Source organism: Vipera berus (genome assembly GCF_964194415.1).
Source record: "Vipera berus genome assembly, chromosome: 2".
Classification (NCBI taxonomy): Eukaryota; Metazoa; Chordata; class Lepidosauria; order Squamata; family Viperidae; genus Vipera; species Vipera berus.
The window spans coordinates 270,402,683-270,424,512 of record NC_138203.1 but is presented as its reverse complement, the minus strand read 5'-3'; the positions used below and the strand labels follow the sequence as shown (position 1 = coordinate 270,424,512).

At 43.2% G+C, this 21,830-nt stretch overlaps 1 protein-coding gene across 1 annotated transcript; it reads right to left on the bottom strand.

Moving 5' to 3' along the window:
- Positions 1-3,650: 3,650 nt before the first annotated feature.
- APOM (apolipoprotein M) lies at positions 3,651-20,790 on the bottom strand (the record flags this gene model as incomplete). Its single annotated transcript, XM_081319119.1, has 6 exons — positions 3,651-3,676; positions 5,891-5,989; positions 6,565-6,663; positions 9,487-9,560; positions 15,283-15,425; positions 20,680-20,790. 6 exons carry the CDS (start codon positions 20,788-20,790, stop codon positions 3,651-3,653), a joined length of 552 nt encoding a protein of 183 aa, XP_081175245.1.
- Between the last annotated feature and the right edge of the window lie 1,040 nt (positions 20,791-21,830).

Below are 21,830 nucleotides of genomic sequence, written 5' to 3'. Positions count from 1 at the left end.
TCCTTTCTCTTGGTTTCATGTCTAGAGTGTGGAAGAAAAACGTGGTAGTCCTCAACTTACGACCACAACTGAGCCCAAAATTTATGTTGCTAAGTGAGAAATTTCTTAAGTGAGTTTTGCCCCACGTTACAACTTTTCTCGCTACATGTGTTAAGTGAATCACTGCAGTTCTTAAATTAGTAACATGTTTGTAAAGCGAATCTGGTTTCCCGATTGACTTTGCTTGTCAGAAAGTCACAAAAGAGGATCACGTGACCCCCCCCACCCCTGGGGGATTGCATCATAAATGTGAGTCAATGGTCAAGCATCTGTGGTGGCGCAGTGGTTAGAATGCAGTACTGCAGGCTAACTCACTGCTCACTCCAGAAGTTCGATCCTGACCGGCTCAAGGTGGACTCAGCCTTCCATCCTTCCAAGGTCGGTAAAATGAGGACCTAGATTGTTGGGGGTGCAATATGCTGATGCTCTAAACTGCTTACAGAAGGCTGTAAAGCACTGTGAAGCGGTATATAAGTCTTAAGGGCTATTGCTATTGCCATCCATATGTAAATCATGTAACCATAGGGATGCTGCAACAGTCATAAGTGTGAAAAATTGTAATAGGTCACTTTTTTGAATACTGTTATAACTTTGAATGGTCACTAAATGAACTGTTGTAAGTAGAGGACTACCCATACTTCACCATTTAAATTCAAATTCTGGGCAAACTATGACGGAGGTAAGTAAATCTATTAGAAACCATGGCTGGTTTCAGCCTACTGTGACTGTAAACAAGGTCTATGTGTATAAAGGATTATAGAAACCAAGTTCAGGATTATGTACATTTGGCAAGTACAGAAATACACTCAAGGAACTCATATTCGGTATCTAGAAATGCCTTTAGAGATACGTTCATTTATATAACACGCAAATGTACAGTTTTTGCATAGCTTGCCTAATTATTTCTGATGAAGGAAAAAGAGAACAGCAGCTAATCACGTGCTCCCAACTCATTTTTCAGATCTCGTCAATCTCTGCTGTGCGTGCTCAGTCTTAGCTTTGAAGCCTTAAGGGCTAGAAAATGCTTTTAAAACAAACCAGGTTGTCAGGACCCACCTCAATCCACATCTTAGGAAATAAGAACTCTTGGATGCAAGTTTAATCCAAAAGGAAAATGTTTACTAGGATGGGATCGATTGTGGCAATACAAGACGGAATCTAACAAAGTTACATTTCAATCCTATATAAAGCATTCCCATTTCAGCCCCTCCCCTCATCCATTTGGTCAGGCCCTTCCGTGGGAAAGGGAACTCTCCTTGGTTTTATGGTTATTGCTTTCCTTTTTAGTTGTAAATGAAGATGCAATCCAGATCTGTCTCTCCCCCTCCCTCCCCCAGTTCAAATGTTCCCTGTTGTTAGAAGATTTTATTTCACAGGGCTATTTTATTCTGCCCTGTGAACCGCCCTGAGTCCTCAGGGAGAAGGGCGGTATATAAATGTTATTAAATTAAATTAAATTAAATTAAAGATCACCAAACAGTCGCGACTCCCTTTTTCAGTGCCACTGTAACTGTGAACGCCAAATCCCAATAGCCCTTCGCCTTATCTACCGCTTTACAGAGCTTTTACAGCCCTCTCTAAGCGGTTTATAGAGTCGGCCTAATGTCCCCAACAACTTGGGTCCTCATTTTACCGACCTCAGAAGGAAGGAAGGCTGAGTCGTCCGCCATGAGGGGGGAGGCGGGGGGAGGAAGGCGACGCCGTGTACCACCAGCCACGTGCTCGTGTACCACCAGTGGTATGCGTACCACCGGTTGAAAAGCCCTGCTCTAAACGAACTGCTGTAAATCGGGGACTAGCTTTATTCCAGAAATCTTCAATTAAAATTTGTTTTTAACTTTTGTATCTTGGTTTTTTAATTACCCTGTAAACCGCCCTGAGTCCTTCGGGAAAGGGCGGTATATAAATGTAATAAAATAAATAAATAAATAAGTCTATCCTCTCCCCCCCCCCCCCTTCAGAGAGATGGCAGAATCCCCAGAATAAGCACATTGTTCTACCTATACATTTATGAAATGTGATATAAATGGATTCTGACAACCAGGTTATAAGTACTGGCAAATTTCTAGCCTTCAGCAGTATTCTCAGCCAACAAACACCAAGGAGAGTCAAGGTTTGCCTGTGTCTCCCCTGTGCATTGCATCCATGGCAGCCGTTCTCAATCCTTCGAGGAGTTCACGTGCTTGCTAGAAAATGGCCTTTTTTCCCCCCCTGCAGAACTATTGAGAAGGTGCTTTATTTTCTGCGCCATATTTTTGCTAGTAATGGTGTTCAAAGCCCTCCATGGCATGGGGCCGGAGTACCTCAGGGAACATCTGCTGCCGGCATCAAGCTCCCTGCGCCCTGTGCGTTCCCACAGAGAGGGCCTCCTCAGGGTGCCACCGGTCAGAGAATGTCGATTGGTGGCCCCCAGGGGGAGATCCTTCTCTGTGGGCGCCCCGGAGCTATGGAACCAGTTACCGGTTGAGCTCCGGACGGCGCCCGATCTGCGCTCCTTTCGCCGCGATCTGAAAACATACTTGTTCGAGCAAGCCGGCCTGGCCTGAGGGGGGATTGGTGGGGTTTTTTATCATTCTTATTGGGGTTTTTATTATGTATCAATTGTATTTTAATCGGGCATGCATTTAATTATCTTTTAATTTTTGTAAATTTCTGTGTTTTATTCTTGCCCTGTACACCGCCCTGAGTCCTTCGGGAGAAGGGCGGTATAGAAATGATAATAAATTAAATTAAATATTAAATTAAATTAAATATTTTTAATTCTCACTTTTTTTAAAAAAATTATTATCCAGGGCTATAGGCTCCAAAAGCTGGGAGTGGCCAGAGCCAGGCATGAGTTTTCCTATTTCTCTGACTGTGTTCTCATCAATCTTTCTCACTCAGACAATACCCTTTTTTGTGACCAGTTCACTGTGCTTCTTCCCCTCCCAGAAGCACAGGATGTGTCACCAGGGGCCAGGGGTACAACGGGATATGGATGGCAATGTGCAAAGACTTAACATGAGATTCATTGTACGTGGAAATATGATGCTGAACAGAGGATTCACTTTACTCCCATTACACCATATTTTTTTTCTCTTTGTGCTAGTGTGTTTCTCTCTCATCTCCTCCTTTTATCATTCTCCCTGTTGCTCACTCCAGCTTGCTTTCTGTCCCATCTGCTTTCTCTTTCTGTCACTCCAACCATCTATCTCTTCCCCCCACCCCCACCCCATCCCCTTTTGCTGGAATAATTTGTAAACATTTTTTTAAAAAAATAACTAAATGCAAAAACAAAAAAAAGACAAAATTCTTAAAACAAGACCAAAAAAAAAAAAAAAGAACTTCAAGCTGCATGAAATCCGGTTGACGGTAGAAAGAAGGGTCCTTGTCGTAAATGTGGAAGATAAAAGTCACAAATCATCAAGACGTGAGCTTGACTTTGGGGTGGATAATAGAGTGGGCCTGATAATGTTACCTACCGTAGTTTGGGTAATGAAACTTCTGCAGAAAAACAACCAAGCTCAGAGAGCACCAAGGATCCCTCATTTGAACCTCGAGTTACAAATATTCTCCTTTCTGGGATAGTAGAGTGTGGTATGGGGTGATTTATCTTACCTGAGACTGAGAGGTCAGGTTTCCTGCAATTCACAGGCATCTAAGACAAAGAACAGAAAGAAATGGTTACTATTGCACAAAAGTCTCCCTCCCTCCCTCCCTTCCCTCCCTCCCTCCCTCCCTCCCTCCCTCCCTCCTTCCTTCCTTCCTTCCTTCCTTCCTTCCTTCCTTCCTTCCTTCCTTCCTTCCTTCCTTCCTTCCTTCCTTCCTTCCTTCCTTCCTTCCTTCCTTCCTGTTAGCTGTGATTCTAACCTTTGGAATCCAGAAGTATGTTTTCAGTAATGCAGTTACATTGCCAGAAGTGATTAAAATTGTTCATACTGTGGCAAGCTTTTACCTATATCTAGTTATTCACAAGGAGTGACTCCTCTTTAACAAACAATAAACGGTGCTGGGGTTTAATCTTTGGGGCCGAAGGATAGAATTTAAGGTGGTCCTAAACCATTTGTGCAGAACTGGATGAAAACATTAATAGCGTCTGATGCAGAAAATATATTCCTGGTAAAAATGAACAACCGCCGTTGCTGGATTACATGAGATCAAAAATAATGCCACAAGAAAGATTTCCGACACAGTATGAGGTGCCTTGTTGTTTTGGGTACAACTGTGAGGTGGGGTTATTGCTTTCAGAGAGGGTCAAAGCCACCATCGGCTCCAGGGTCCCTCGATCATCCTGACAAGTCAACAACAGATGGGATCCCTAGAACCCCTTACCTCTCCTGCCTAACCTGTGTACATCATGACTGAATCTACCATTTTAATTCTCCATAATACATCCAATGTAGCATGATTTGGACCTTAAAATTGTGCTTTTGTTTTATTAAGGAACATTATTATTATTTTTGTGGGACTTCAAAATGGTGTATTAGGGAAGACCCCAGGGTTCCCTTAGTACTGAAATCAGCCGTACTTTGGGAAGAGGTCCTAGAAGACCGGTGTTGTGTACTGGGTTCGTTGTTTGAGAGAAGAGACAAGGCGAGTGAGTTCAGTCAGGAACATTCTTTATTTGCTTGCAGAAATCAAACTGGGGAACAGGGCTGCAACTGCACCTATTTATACCCTGGCCTCTAGGTGGCTGCCAATAGGCTTAAAGCAACCTATTGCCACCCTAGAAGCAGCCAATGGCGGCGCTGGAGATGGATTGTCTGAGGAGCTGGGAGCCGTTAGCCAGCTCCCTGCTTAAGCAACCTTCCAGCAATCAAACCCACGTGATACACTCAGTAAAACAAAGCCCAATACATTACAACCAGTTCAGCTAAGCCGTATCCAACCATCATTGTTGGAAAGAGGGAAAGTACTCTGGAAGAGCTTGGAGAACTTTGAATGATTGTCTTCCAGCACAAGCAAGTACTTCCGTTGGGGAAGCAGGTATACATCTGGAATGGTGGAAATGGCACTCTTGCAAAAAATGGCTGCCTTAGTGTGGATACAGCTAGTATTAAAGCAGACATTTAACCAAAAGATTTTTCTCTACTGCCTTCTCTAACTGTCCAAGATGCTTCCTTAGGTACCATCTTATTTCTCTCTAATTTCCTGGATATGGGGCATTCTTTCACATGGAAAACTAGGCTTCAGTTCTCTCCCCATTTTAGATATTTTTTTTTGATCTATGTGAGGCCTACAACTGCTGCTGTGAATAAATATAGTGCTAGAGATTGGCGTCGGGTCCTGTCATATGTCAGTTTCTTCCTAGTGTTTTCCTGCAAGTGCAAGATTTGGTTGTGTCAAGCACAGCAACTCAGGAGCCCAGACAGTTCAAATGACTAAAGGTTTAATCTACAAAAATCTGAACTACTAACCGTCAAAGCAAATTGGTGGCTGTTGAGAGTAAATGGAATTCAAGGTGGGTTGGACTTAGATCTCTTGTGGGCACGATGGGACTCAAGACTGATGATGTGTTTGACCCTTCCCTCGGCTCAGCCTGGTCATCTACAGGACATTTTCACTGGTTGCAACTGGAATTGATTAACCAGTTTTTTTGCCCAAGCCTGAAGTCATGGGCTAAGGGAGACGGACTGGCCAAAAGTCTTCCAGCCAGCTTTCATGACTAAGATGGAACTAGAACTCTCAGTCTCCTAGTTTGTATCCTGAAGTCTTAACCACTAGGCCAAACTAACTTTCCTTAAGTTGAACTTTTGTTTTCATTAAATTGATGCCAAGTCAGGGAACCTTCTGGGAGGCAAAGGAACTGTCTTACAGTACTGCTGGGATACAACGCTCACAGAGGACAAGCTAGTCCATAGAGAGAGACTACCTTGAGTTCTGGGTATAAGGAGGTATTCATTCATATCAAGGCAAGAAGCTTTGTTCCAGAAATCAGCAAGGCAGTGTTCTTCAGGATGGAGGATCCGGGCTGGAGAGAGAAGGAAAAAGCAGTTCAAGACCAAGAAAGAATCTGGATCTCAACCTATGCATAAAGGTAAAGGTTCCCCCACACATGCGTGCTAGTCGTTTCCGACTCTAGGGGCCGGTGCTCATCTCCGTTTCAAAGCCGAAGAGCCAGCGCTTGTCCGAGGACGTCTCCGTGGTCATGTGGCCGGCATGACCAGACGCCAAAGGCGCACGGAACGCTGTTACCTTCCCACCGTAGTGGTCTCTATTTTTCTACTTGCATTTTTTACGTGCTTTCGAACTGCTAGGTTGGCAGAAGCTGGGACGCATAACAGACGCTCACTCTGTTACGCGGCCCTCGGGATTCGACCCGCCAAACTGCCGACCTTCTGATCAACAAGCTCAGTGTCCTAACCCACTGAGCCACCGCGTCCCTCTGCATATGCATAGGAGAACCCTATTGTCTCAGCAAGGAGGAGGGTTTTGTGGTGAACGTCTCCGGTTGGAGATATGTCATGAAGTTGGAGAGGACTGCACAGCCTTAACTCTAAGAAGAAGGAAAAATACTGGATTTAGGGATCAGAACAAAAGACTTACAGTAGAAAAGAATCCTTTGATAATCCTGATCTGTCTCCTGGACAACGATGGTGTTTGGACAATTGGCGGAAAACAATTCCGTCCTCATGTGAGGCCGGCCTGTGGCAGGGAATCCAGAGGGGGGGGAACAACAGAGAGAAGATTGGCATGCATATTCAGGAGAACCAGGGCTTTTTTTCTCATAGAACGCTCAGAACGGATTTCCAGCACCTTTTTTGGATGGAACCTTGTAGGGTAGGCAAGGCAGGTTGTATGACATGTGTGAGTTCCGGCACCTTTTTCTTTTACAAAAAAAGCACTGAGGAGAACAATACTGGACAACAAAGTGCTTGATAGGCACAGCTTCAGAAGGTGAGTGAGAGAATCACCCCTCCCAGTGGGTTTTTTTTCTGTAGAAAAACACATCCCTGCAGGTAGAAAGCTAGTCGATCAGAGTGCGCCCTCATTTCAGTCTGTGAGGTTCACACGTAAACCGTATTAGCTACCAGGCGAGAATCTGTAACTAAATGCAGAGATGAATTCAGTACAGATAGTCCTTGACTTGCAACAGTTCGTTTAGTGACCATTCAAAGTTACGGCGGCACTAAAAAAAAACGTGTCTTATGACCATTTTTCACAGTGACGGCCTTTGCAGCATCCCCATGATCCTGTGATCCAAATTCAGATGCTTTGGTCACTGGTTCATACTTATGACCATCACTGTGTCCCAAGATCATATGATCCCCTTTTTGCAACCTTCTGACAAGCGAAATTGATGGGGGAGCCGGATTCACTTAACAACCGGGTTACTAACGTAACAACTAGAGTGTTTCACTTAACAACTGAAAGCAAGAAAGCTTGTAAAATGGGGGCAAAACTCACTTAACAACTGTCTCACTTAACAACAGACATTTTGGGCTCCATTGTGGTGGTACGTTGAGGACTACCTGTATACATTAACATCCAGAACCTCTAATCCAATTCCTTGTTTAATGAAGCTGATAGAGAAACAGAAGAATACAGTAAAGTATTCCTTGACTTACAGCAGTTCATTTAGTGACCATTCAAAGTTACAACGGCACTGGGAAAAGTGACCTATGACTGTTTTTCAGACTTACGACCTTTGTAGCATCCCCCAAGGTCATGTGATTGAAATTCAGACACTTGACAACTGACTCGTACAACTGACTCGTATTTATGACGGTTGCAGTGTCCCAAGATCACGTGACCCACTTTTTAGACCTTCTGAAAGCAATCTCAATGGGTTTCACTTAACAACCCTGTTACTAACTTAACATCCACAGTGATTTATTTAACATCTGCGGCAAGGTCGTAAAATGGGACAATGTTCACTCATCAACTGTTTCACTTAGCAACAGACATTTTGGACTCAATTGTGGTCGTAAGTCGAAAACTTACTAAAACTAAAATACTTTTACATTAAAAAAAAAATCCGCTATAGCTGTGAGCAAGTAGTTGTGTTGCGTCTTCTGCGCTTCCAGAAAAATATCAGTGACGTAAATATATGTTTGAAATGACAATGGCTGGCCAATTAAATTGTTATCTTTTTATTAAAAATTGGTCTATGTCGATGCAGGAGTGATTGTTGAGCCATATATATATATTGGACTAACAGATGCAGCACCCGGGTTTTATATTGCTAAGCTTGTAAGCCGCCCTGAGTCTTCGGAGAAGGGCAGGATATAAATGTAATAAAAAAATAAAAATAAATAAATAAATAAATATTCTTGGTTGGTTGCTATCTTTGAATTAAGCTTTTTTAACCTCTAGAGCACCAGATTTTCCCAGAGGCTGGAAAGGATTCAGCCTAAGGCAAGATTCTGCAAGTGCAACTCTGCAGAAATGCTAATATTTTTTTTTAATTCTATGGTTTCCCACAGCTGTTAATATATATCATTGCAATAGCTTATAATGCAAAAAGCCTGCAGACATTCTACCTTCAAACACTTGTCAAATCCTTTGCTGCCAGCAGAAATTAAAAAAAGGGCAGGATCAAACATGGGCTTTTTATTGAGCAAATAAGGAAGTTATCAAAATGCAGGTAGTCTTCTAGTTATGATCTGTTGCTTAGCAACCGTTCAAAGTTAGACAACCCTGTCCCACCCACCCCCACCCCCACGAAAAGGTACTTATGACCCAAACCTGAAGTTCTGACACTTGGGCCCTCCAACGTAGCCATAAGACCACATTTTGGGTGCCTTTATTTACAGCACACTAACCAAAAAGAGAACCAACCTAGAAAAAAAATCCTGACAGTTAGAACAATTAATCAGTGGAACAACCTGCCTCCAGAAGTGGTGAATGCTCCAACATTGGAAGTTTTTAAGAAGAGATTGGACAGCCATTTGTCCGAAATGGTATAGGGTTTCCTGCCTGAGCAGGGGGTTGGACTAGATGACCTCCAAGGTCCCTTCCAACTCTGATTTTGTTATTCTGCAGTCATGTGACCCCAATTTACAACATTTCTGCATTTCTGGTTTCCGGTAAAAAAAAAATCCCCATATTAAATGATAGGTTTGCGTAATGACCATGGTGTTTGCTTAACAGGTACACAAAAAAGTTTGTAAAATTAGTCACTGTCATGGAAAGACTTACTTAGCAGTCATCATGCTGGCTCAATTATTGTCATAAGTCGAGAACTGCCTATACTAGATAAAATGCAATTTATAGGTGAGCTCTTCAGTTCCCACAGACGCCAATGAGACATATTAGTATAGATAAACGTGTCTGACTGATTTCAATAGGAAATTAACTGATAGCTCTGCCAAAGCCATGAATTCCTCTTGACCTTGCCAGGCAATTATTCCTTTCATCTATGCTTCAGGATCTTAATCTGGTCATACGACATATATTGCTTTTAAGATCAGCTTGGAAGATAACATAATCAGCAAAGCTGGCAGGAAAGAAACACGGAAGCCTTACCTTCCGTAGCCAGATCAGCACTTTCTTCTTTAAGCAAATAATTCCATGATTTGGGAATGCATTGGCCTGTTTTCCTAGAAAGAAAAGAGGCAGGAGAAGAAAAAAAATCGGGTTAGCTATAAATGGGCAGAAGGACAGACAAGTTTCAAATGTGGTTTGAAAGAATCATTATGACTTGAGATAGTTGGGGGAAGAAACTTGATGCGTAAAATGCGTTTCTTTTTTAAAACGACTCCTGCCTTTTTTAAAAAAAATTAGTTATTGTAGGAGGGGTGCATCCCTGAGGTTGTGGCAAAGCAGAAGGGTGCGATGGTGATAGAAATCACAAAGTGAAATTCTAAACTTAGAAACCATGACTGTAAACAATGGTAGGATGGGGATTTTGATACATATGGCGCTGTCTCCAAAAATACAATAGGTGCTGAGTAAATATACAGGAGATTCAACATATATTTATATATATATGTTTCTGGGGACCGAAAGCACCGCTGTTGTGCAATCCAACTGCTTTTCTATTGGGCTGCTTTATTGTATTCTAATATTTGTTCACAGATCTGTAGCTCCTCTATTTTTAGATATCGGAAGTGGGCTTTTTTTAAAAAAAAAATCAGTCTTTTCTTGAGCACCAATGTCTTAAAACAGAGGTCCCCAACCTTTTGGGCACCAGGGACCGGATCCGTGGAGAGACGTTTTTCTGCGGACCGGAGGTTATGTGGTTTTGTGTGCTGCATGCATCTCATGGATGGGACTTTGCTTGTTTGTGCGGACCGGTTGCTGGCATGCCGCGGCCCAGTACTGGTCCACGGACTGGGGGTTGGGGACCCCGGTCTTAAAAGAAGCAGAGAACAAGCAACTCCTTCTTTCATCCTTCTCTTGATACAGGTAGACCTCAACTTAACTCACTTCAAATGGTCACTAAACTGTTGTAAGTCTAGGACTGCCTGTACTTTCTTGGTTCAGTAGACAATTTCACCATTTAATCTCATCAAAGAACCTCGTTTAATCCATTTCAAAATTTCCCATTCAATTTCACAATCCTGACCTGGATTGAATTCCCTCCCTGCTTATAGAAGTGCAGGCATTCTTGACTTATAAGCATTCATTTAGTGATTGTTTGAAGTTATAACACTACTGGGGAAAAAAATGACTAATGATTGTTTTCACACTTAGCAACCTTTGCAGCATCTCTATGGTCGCATGATCAAAATTCAGATGCTTGGCAACTGACTTATATTTATGACGGTTGCAGTGTCTTAGGGTCACGTGATCCCCTTTTGTGACCTTCTGGCAAGCAACGTCAATGGGGAAGCCGACTTCCCTTTACAACAGGGGTGTCAAACTCAATTTCATTGAGGGCCGCATCAGCATTGCAGTTGCCCTCAAGGGGCCGGGTGGGCATGGCCTACTGGGTGGGCGTGGCCAGCTCTACATTGTTCGCATCAAGGGTGCCTATGGGGACCTGGGCAGGAGTGGGACAGATCTGAGGGTCTCTGGCAGAAGGAGGGACTCTGGGCCAGGGCCAAGGCAATGGGGGCCGTTCCCTCACTGTTTCCAGGATGGCTTCGCGGGCCGCATGAAACCACTTCGCGGGCTGGATCCGGCCTCCAGGCCTTGTGTTTGACATGTCTGCAGTAGTGGATTTCACACTAAACCAGGTCAGTTAAAAAACCAGGAACCACAACTGCAGCATATTCTAGTTTGCTTAGTTTTAACTTTCCTTAAGGTTTTATACGTGTGTGTGTGTGTATGTATATGTGTTTGTGTGTATATGTGTGTGTATGTATATCTCTATATCTATCTGTCTGTCTGTCTGTCTGTCTGTCTGTCTGTCTGTCTCTCTGTCATGGTAGCCACGCCATATAGTTCAGTGTATTGGGAATCTTTTTTGTGTTTGACATGTCTGTTTTACAACGATGTTACTAACTTAACTGTAAAGTCGCGTGCTTCACAGAGAGACGGACACAGAGCTGGGTAACGATGCGTTTATTCAGGAACAGAACGAAGCTGGGGCAAAAGGGAATACCTGGCGTCTATTTATACCTGCCCAGGTGAATCACAACCAATCGATTCAAACCTGGGCTTTCCGCCAGTGCAGGTGGCCAATGGATTTAAACGCTGGCTTCCCGCCAGGGCTGACCATGCCTGGGGCTGTCAACAGCTTGAGCCATTCAGGTTTTTCCCGCGTGAGCGGTTATAGCCCGGAGCTGTCCAGCCTCCTGCTGAGCTGCTCATCAGCCTCCTGCTGTGTTGTTCATTGTGTATGCTGAGAGGCATACACTGCATTAACAACTGCAGTGAATCACTTAACTGTGGCAGGAAAGGTCGTAAAATGAGGTGAAACTCACTTAGCAACCATTTTGCATAGCAACAGACATTTGGGGCTCAGTTGTGGTCATAAATTGAGGACTACCTACAGTGCGCACTTTTCTCTGTCAGGGTTCAAGACACAAAACTGATTATGATGCAGCAGTGAATTTGGCAAACTGTAACTTCCTAAAAGACCTATGATATAATAAGTCACAGGACACATGTTGCTTTGAGGAAAACAGCAGCAGCATGAAGAATTGAACGATGTTGTTATGATTTATCCCCGAGGCAGGTATATTTCACGGGATAAATGCTTGCAAGCATTGTTACAGGCACTCCCAGGTTCTTTTATGGTCACTCACTCACACACACCCTGTTGAGGCATGCAGATCGTGTAGACTTCCCTATTTTTCTACCTCATTCCAGATAGGTGTGCCTAGAATAGACATGACACACAGCTCCTGGTCAACCACCCAGAAATAAACAGGGTCACACAAACGTAAATCACTTTCAACCGAACATCGAGACACATCCGTTTTTCCCCCCCAAATACATGGAGAATATGTGAATTGGAAGTAGCAGCAAAACTTTGCTGATTACAAGGTACATTTGCTCTTTCTCACATGCACATGCACACATTTATCCAGACTTAAGACCTAAACTAGGCTACCAGGCACTAGCTAGAAGGATGGAAGCTGCCAATTTTGGATCTAGGATCCTGGAGTGGACTGGCTTCAGGATCTCTTATATCTCCCCAAGTCCTTGTGTTGATGGGATTTGAGTTTTTCCATGTGCTCAGACCCAGCTTCCTTTGGTTCAAGTGACACTTTTCTTTGTTTTTCTTTAAAAAAAATGGTTTCTTTTTTATTACCTTCAGTGATTTATATTTATGCCAGGACAAAGCCAGCTGAATGCTAGGAAAACCATCCTAATATAGGATCTATTTGACAGTGCAACTAATTACCAGGGAATGTGGAGATCTCTCCCCTTCATTGGAGGTCTCAAAAGCTAAGACCAAGCCTAGCACTGATGATGTTACCTAGTTTGGTAATGAAATGTCTGCCAGGAAAAACCACCAAGCTTAGAGAGTGCCAGGGACCCTACAATTCAACCCTGAGCTACAGATATTCTCTTCTGTTGGCAAAGACCAACTTCCCTCTTTTGGGAGATGCTCTCTTTTTTGTTCCTGTCTCAGGTGGTGGGTTGGACCAGATGTCTTAAGAATCCCTTCCTGTTTTTACCATTTATATATAGTCCTTGGAGATCTTCTAGTCCAGCCCCCCACTCAAGCAGGAGACCTTATACCATTTCAGACAAGTGACTGTCCAATCTCTTCTTAAAAGCTTCTAGAGATGGGACACCCACAAATTCTGAAGGCAAAGCTGTTCCTCTGGTTGATTCTCCTCACTGTCAGGAAATTTCTCCTTAGTTCTAGGTTGCTTCTCTCTTTGATCAGTTTTCAACCATTGTTTCTTGTTCTGCTCTCTGGTGCTTTGGAGAATAATTTGACCCCCTCTTCTTTGTGGCAGCCCCTCAAATACTGAAACACTGCTATCAAGTCACTCCTATTTCTTCTTTTCTTTAGACTAGCCAAACCCAAGTCCCAGTTCTATAATAAAGCTGTCACCGACAAATGCCCTTTTCATCCTGAGATTGTGAATGAAAGCAACTTAATTTCTTACTTCCTATTAGACCTTGGGCTGCATGGAAGGAATCCTAGCTATTTGGGGCTTGTGACTACACCCTTTTGTTTCATTTAAGCACAACGGCAATGTTTATATTCGTTCTGTCTTGGGGCCTCACTGAATTTAATATAGGTAGTCCTCAGCTTATCAAAAACTGAGTCCAAAATTTCTGTTGCTGAGCAAAACACTTGTTAAGTGAGTTTTGCCCCATTTTATGACCTTTCTTGCCACAGTTGTTAAGTGAATCGTTCCAATTGTCCAGTTAGTAACACGGTTGTTAAGTGTGAATCGGGCTTTTCCATTGACCTTGCTTGTCAGAAGGTCAGAAAAGCAGATCGCATGACCCCAGGACATTGCAACTGTCATAAATGTGAGTCAGTTGCCAAGCATCCAGATTTTGAACCAGTGACCCTAGGGATGGTGCAACAGTTTAAAGTGAGAAAAATGGTCACAAGTCCCCTTTTTTCAGTGCCGTTGTAACTTTGAATGGTTACTAAACAAATTGTTGTAAGTCAAGGACTACCTGTAGAGTGAATAGGTGGTGCATAAGGACAGAGCATCACCATTACTATAAAATCCTGCCTGTATCCTACCTCAACACCAGTTAAACTTTCAAGATACTGACACAGATTTGCATAGCAAAATTATTGAGTCTCTACACTAGTGTTTCTCAACCTTGGCAACTTTAGGATGTATGGACTTCAACTCCGAGAATTCCCGAGCATGGAGAATTCCCCAGCATGGGGAATTTTGGGAGTTGAAGTCCACACGTCTTAAAGTTGCTAAGGCTGAAAAACACTGCTCTGTGCATACTGTGCACATAAGCACTGTGCACATATCTTCATTAATAATGCAATCCATATTCTAGAGATTCTTGGTTCAGACCTTATCCTGGGATAAAGTCAGTAACGTAGCGTGGGTTGTCAGCACCCGGGGCAAGGCAAGTAATTTGCGCCCCCTAACCCGTGGATTTTAGCTCTCTCTCTCTCCGCACCGCACTGCACGCCTGGCACCCCCCCTCCTCCACAGTGGGCGGCGACCCGGCGGCTCGGATCGGATTCGCAGGAGCCAGGCAGGGGCAGAGAGCTGCGAGTGCGAGCGCGCCCGCCCCAGATGTTGCGCCCGGTGCGGCCGGCCCCCCCTGCACCCCCCACGCTACGCCACTGGATAAAGTATAGATTAGAGGTGGGGAATGATGGTACCCTCTAGAAAGAGTACAGAGAAGGGCAACAAAGATGATTGGGGGACTGGAGGCTAAAACATATACGTAACGGTTGCTGGAATTGGGTATGTGTAGTTTAACGAAGAGAAGGGTGAGGGGTGACATGATAGCAGTGTTCCAATATCTCAGGGGCTGCCACAAAGAAGAGGGAGTCAAGCTATTCTTCAAAGCACCTGAAGGCAGGACAAGAAGCAACAGATGGAAACTAACCCAAGAGAGAAGCAACCTAGAACTAAGGAGAAACTTCCTGACAGTTAGAACAATTAACCAGTGGAACAACCTGCCTCCAGAAGTGGTGAAAGTGGAGCGGTGAATGCTTTATGACTTGTGGACTTCAATTCCCAGAATTCCTCAGCCAGCCATGCTGGGGAATTCTCGGGAGTTAGTCCATACATCTTAAAGCGGCCAAGGTTGAGAAAGGTTGCTGGCTCACAAATTCTGGGAGTTGAAGTCCACAAGTCATAAAGGAGCCACTGTTCCCCACTCCTGGTATAGATGCTGGAGAGATATCCTGGAGACTTAAGGATTAGATCCTGGGTGAAAAATGGCTATGTATGTAAAATATTGGAAGCCTGAACTCACAGTCGGATGGCAGCCCATAGTTGCAACCGTTCTGGGCTCTCGCTCTGATTCATACTAAACAGGGTGCTGTCAACATAGGCAAATGTCTCCAGTGAAGACGAGGAAGATGCTGCAGCCGCAATGAAGAGCCACCTGCCAAGATACTACAAAGATGAGAATTTGGTCACTTCAGGTCAAATTAAGAGAACATGCAAGTATGATTCTAAATCCCCAAGCTTAGGCAAAATCATTATTTATTTATTTTATTTATTTTATTAGATTTCTATACCACCCTATTCCCGAAGGACTCAGGGCGGTTTACAGGGCAGCATAAAATACAATATAAAAGATAATATAAAATTAAAATAAATTAAATTAATTAAGCCCAACAATTAAAACAATATTTAAAAAGCTAAAACCCCTTCAGTCCAGGCCTGATAAATCGAAAAGCCAGGTTTTCAGGTCCCGGCGAAATGAACGCAGATCGGGGGCGCGCCCACAGAGAATGCCCTCCCTCTGGGGATCACCCGCCGGCACTCCCTAACCGGCGGCACCCTAAGGAGGGCCTGTCTATGGGAGCGCACAGGACGATGGGAGGTTGATGCTGGCAGCAGGTGCTCCCTAAGATAATCCGGACCCATGCCATGTAGGGCTTTATAGGTCATCACCAGCACCTTGAATCTCACCCGGAGGGCAACTGGAAGCCAATGCAGCTCGCGGAGAAGAGGCATTACACGGGAGTATCGGGAGTATCGGGAGACTCCCATCACAACTCGCGCGGCTGCATTCTGCACCAGCTGAAGCCTCCGAGTGGTCTTCAAGGGCAGCCCCATGTAGAGAGCGTTGCAGTAGTCTAACCGAGAGGTCACGAGCGCATGAGTGACTGTGCGTAGGGCATCTCGGTGCAGATAGGGCCGCAACTGGCGCACCAGGCGAACGTGGGCAAAAGCTCCCCTGGCCACGGCACCTATGTGGTTTTCTAAACTGAGCCGTGTAAGTCCTCGACTTACAACAGTTCATTTAGTGTCCGCCTGAAGCTGCATCACTGAAAAAAGTGACCTATGACCATTTTTCTCACTTGCAACCATTGCACCATCCACAGGGTCACATGATCAAAATTCAGACACTTGCCAACTAACAACTGTTAGTTGAAGTGTCCCAGGATCATGTGATCACCTCCCGCAATCTTCTGACAAGGGTAAACCAGATTCATTTAACAACCGTGCAGCAGCTAATTTAACAACTGCCATGATTCACTTAACAACCGTGGCAGGAAAGGTCGTAAAATGGGGTAAAACTCACTTAACAAATGACTTTCTTAGTGGCATAAATTTTGGGCTCAGTTGTGGTCGTAAGTCGAGGACTACCTGTATTTAGAGAAGGACAGTTCTTTCTCCAGCAGTCATGTCTTCTGACACATTTTCAACCCCCAGAATACAAAATATTGTCAGTTCAGGGTTGGAAGTGAAAAACAGAAGAGTGGGTGAGTAAAGAACTAAGCATTTCAACAGCTTTCTCGTTACTAAAAGTAGATTTCCGTGTAATTTGGCAAATTGAATGATGGCATGTCAATGAAACAGAAAGAAATAAGCAAAATAGTCTTTACCAAGGAAAAATGACCTGTTTGGCCTTCTGTACCTGCTAATTACAGATTCACTCCTTGGGCAATTATTTTAAATAGATATTCCCCCATGCACCGAATATATAGAAGGAGTCATTAAAAGAGATTCCTGTCTAGTAATGTCATGGTTATACAGTAGCTTCACAGCATACATAAACATCAAGCATGTATTAGAGAACATAGAAGATAGAATAATATAGGGCGGGAAGGGACATCAGAAGTCATCTAGTCCAACCACTTCCTCAAGACAGGAGATCATATACCATCTCGGTCAAGTCTGATAATAATAATAATAATAATAATAATAATAATAATAATAATAATAATAATAATAATAATAATAATAATAATAATAATAATAATAATAATAATAATAATAAGAAGAAGAAGAAGAAGAAGAAGAAGAAGAAGAAGTTGGAAGGGACCTTGGAGGTCATCTTGTCCAACCCCCTGCTCAGGCAGGAAACCCTGTACCATTTCAGACAAATGGCTGGCCAGTCTCTTCTTAAAAACTTCCAGTGTTGGAGCATTCACCACTTCTGGAGGCAGGTTGTTCCACTGGTTAGTTGTTCTAACTGTCAGGAAGTTTCTCCTTAGTTCTAGGTTGCTTCTCTCCTTGACTAGTTTCCATCTGTTGCTTCTTGTCCTGCCTTCAGGTGCTTTGGAGAATAGCTTGACTCCCTCTTCTTTGTGGCAGCCCCTGAGATATTGGAACACGGCTATCATGTCCCCCGTCGTCCTTCTCTTCATTAGACATACCCAATTCCAGCAACCGTTCCCTATATGTTTTAGCCTCCAGTCCCCCAATCATCTTTGTTGCTCTTCTCTGTACTCTTTCTAGAGTCTCGACATCTTTTTTATATCACGGTGACCAAAACTGGATGCAGTATTCCAGGTGTGGCCTTACCAAAGCATTGTAAAGTGGTATTAGTACTTCACTTGATCTTGATTCTATCCCTCTGTTAATGCAGCCTAGCACTGTGTTGGCTTTTTTGGCAGCTGCAGCACACTGCTGGCTCATATTGAAGTGATTGTCTACTAGGACTCCGAGATCCCTCTCACAGTTACTACTATTGAGCAAGGTACCACCTATACTATACCTATGCATTTGATTTTTCCTGCCTAAATGTAGAACCTTACTTTTTTCACCACTGAATTTCATTTTGTTAGATAGCGCCCAGTGTTCGAGTCTGTCCAGATCCTCCTGTATTTTAAGCCTATTTTCTGGAATATTGGCTATTCCTGCCAGCTTGGTGTCATCTGCAAATTTGATGAGTTCCCCATCTATCCCCTCATCCAAATCGTTGATGAAGATGTTGAAGAGCACTGGGCCCAGAACAGAGCCCTGGGGCACTGTTCTTGAAAACCTCCAGCAATGGAGCACCCAGAACCTCAGGAGGCAAAGTATTGACGAATTGTTCTCAATGTCAGAAAATTTCTCCTTACTTCTACGTTGGATCTGTCTTTAATAAAGCTTCCACCCATTACTTCTTGCCCTGCTCTTTGTTGCTTTAGAGAATAAGTTGATTCTCTCTTCTGTGCAACAGCCCCTCAAGTACGGGAAGACAGCTATCATGTCACTCCCAATCCACCTCTTCGATCGGCTAGTTGCCCTCTTTAAAATGTTTTGCTATCTTTTGTTTTGTGTTTTTTTAAAAAAATATTTTTGTCTGACAAAAATCTTCAGAAGAACTGAAAGCCCCTGCAGTCTTCCATTGATTAAAACTTTCTCCCCACAGATTAATCCAGCTATTGATTTTTTTTTAAATGGAGGTGGACACAAAACCACAAACCATCTTCGCTCATTGTGACTTAAAGAAACTTCCCAAACTGTTGCTTGAATTGAATTGAATACTTTATTTGGCCGAGTGTGATTAGACACCCAAGGAATTCTTCTCTGTATTTCCGTATTCAGCTCTGCTTTCTAGATGTGATGGCTCAGTTGAGAATTCGAACTAAACTCAATGTGTCTGGGGTGACCAGATTGAATCTAGATATTTCTGGACCAAACCATAAACTGTGAATGATTAAATAAGCTTTCCAATCATGGACAGGAGTTCCCAGGTTCCAGAAGTGGAACTCAGGATAAACTCTGGTTTGTTCATTGCTTTTCTCGTAGCAACTCTGAAAGCAAAAACATACTTCTGGTTGTCTCCTTCCCCCCCGCCCCTGAAAGCCTGAGGCCATATTATTTTCAATAAGACAGATGACAAAAGAACTTTCCTATAAATTATGGTCCGCGTTAGTTAGTAGAAAAGCCTGCAGTATTTGCAATGCTGACCTCAGGCAGCCAGATATCTCGGTCTTGACTGCTCTTGCTTCAGTTAAAACTGCTTTTAATTGGGAACTTTTTTTCCCCCTGCCTCTTTCCAGAAACACCACCCTTGACATTTTATGTAAATCATATCAATACTAGATCGCATTTGCTTAAGAGAGAACTTTTATAAAATGTTTTATAGGTGGCACTTAGATCCTAAAAAATTAACAAGTATGTATCCGAACTGTCAGCCCAAATGTTGGAGGTGTGGCAGTGAAGATGCAACGTATTTTCATATATGGTGGACCTGTAAAAAGGTTAAAGCTTTTTGGATTAAAATTTGGTGGAACATGCAAAAGATATTCAAGAAAAGGATAAAGTTTTGTCCGCAACTGTTTTTACTGGGCATTATTACTGATACTACTGTTGTGGACACTAAGCTGATTTTGAACTTAATTACGGCAGCGAGACTTTTAGTAGCGCAATATTGGAAGAAGGAAGAACTGCCGACTATAGAAGAATGGACTTTAAAAGTTTCCAATCTGGCAGAAATGGCAAAGATCTCAGCGTACTTGAAAGACCAGTCGCAACAGAGATATATTGTGGAGTGGAGAAGATGGATTGATTATATCCAGAATAAATATGGGACTAAAAAGTTTCATCTAGCATTTGAATAAGTATTGATGTGATATTTAAATTGCTTGTAGTTATTTTATAAGAGTTAAAGTGCGATAGATTTAATATTTTATTGTTGTTTGCATAAGGTAGACTATGATTGTTTGTATATTTATACCCTGTATTGAGCTCTGGGAAGTCGGGGAGGGGGGAGGGGAGGGAGGTGTTGGGGAGGGTTGGGGAGAGGGGAGGGGGTTGGGAGGGGTTTTGTCTTTTTAAAAAATGCATTGTAAAACTTTTCAATAAAAAAAAATACTAGATTGCATTTGCAAGGGATTTTTTTAACCAAGGTTGAAACCGGACTCAAAAAGTGGGCTTTCCTCCCCCCCACCACAAAAGCTATGCATTTCCAACCCGATTATTTTCAGGATTGAGGACTGAGGTAGCAGATCAATTGTATAAATAAACAGTACATATTAGCAGATCTCATCATAGAATTAGTTAGTTTGAACACTGAGATTTATAAAATTTAGGTTCACCCAACTATGGTGGTTAAATCTGGTAAAGGGAGGTTCCGGTTTGAGACTTTTCTTATCCTTGGAAGTTTAGAGGGTGATGTGGGCCAGCTATTTCTTCTCATCCCAATATACCCCATTGATCTGTTGTGGGGGGGAAAAGCTGGGGAAGAAAGTGCTATATAAGCCTTGAGCACCTGCAGGAAAGGTGAAAATAGAAGTGTAATAAAAAGAATAACAACCATAACACACCGTACATTTTCATATGCTTTTTCTCCATCTCTTTACCTGCCTGAGCTCAACCAGATGTACCTGAAATTTGGAAATAGTTGGATCTAGGTGCTTTTCCTCAACAACAGCAGTTAATTAACCCTGGCAACCTGCCCAGATTTGGTTTGATTTTTGGTTACCTGGTCCCGGTTCAGTTCATTAGCGTGCAGCTTCACTAGATTCTCACATGGGAATACGGCATCCACAAAGAGTCCATAGAGGTAGAGAAGGTAAGTCCAGAGTCCCGCCATTGCTGGCGCTATTGGTGGCTTGCTTTGAGAACCAGATCTGGAGGTACATCTTGTTCAGTTCACCTTTGCCCTCAGCTTGTTAAATGTTTAAGCCCTCCAGGGTCTAGAGTCCATTGCTGTGTGTTTTAGACTATGAGGGAAAATGAAATCCAGAAGGATCCTAGCAAGCAAGGCCGGGGGGGGGGGGGGAAGGGACTGGAAAGCAGACAAGCCGAGGAGGTGCATTTGTAATTCTATAATGTTCTCTTATAGGTAGGAAGGTAATATTTGGTTAGAAAGGGATTTTCCTCTGAAGTGGTTTTGTCGAGCTTTGCTCTTTTTTATGTTGGTTTTCTCCTGGGTCATAGGATTAAAAACAAACAAACAACCCCCCCCCCCGCAAGCAATTGACTAATTTAAAGCAATACGTACCATTTCCCATTCCTAAAGTTTTTCGTCCCTTTGGTCAGTTTTTCCCCCCCCTTTTTGTTCATCTCTCCTGTGCACCAATCCCCCATAACGTCTCCCAAACGAAATTGCGCAGACATTTAGAGGTACGCCTCAACTTACAGCGGTTTGTTTAGTGACTGTTCAAAGTTACCACGGCACTGCGAAAAGCCACTTATAACAGTTTCTCACACTTACGACCACTGCTGCAACCCCATTGGTCACGTAATCAATATTCATAGGCTTGGCAACTGACTCACATTTGTGACGGTTGCCGTGTGCAGGGGTCATGTCATGACCTTTTGCGACCTTCTGAGGAGCAAAGTCAACGGGGAAGCCGGATTTACTGAACAACCATGTTACTAGCTTAACAACTGATTCACTGAACAACTGGCTAGAAGGGTCATAAAATGGGCCAAAAACTCACTTAACAATTGTCTCACTTAACAACAGAAATTTTGAGCTCAATTGCTGTCATACGTCCAGGACTACCTGTATTACCAGCGGTGGAGGGACTGTATGGTTTTATAAAGTTATAAGGAAGGCTGAGCGCCAAAGAACTGATACTTTTGAATTGTGGTGTTGGAGAAGGCTCATGAGGGGATCAAATCAGT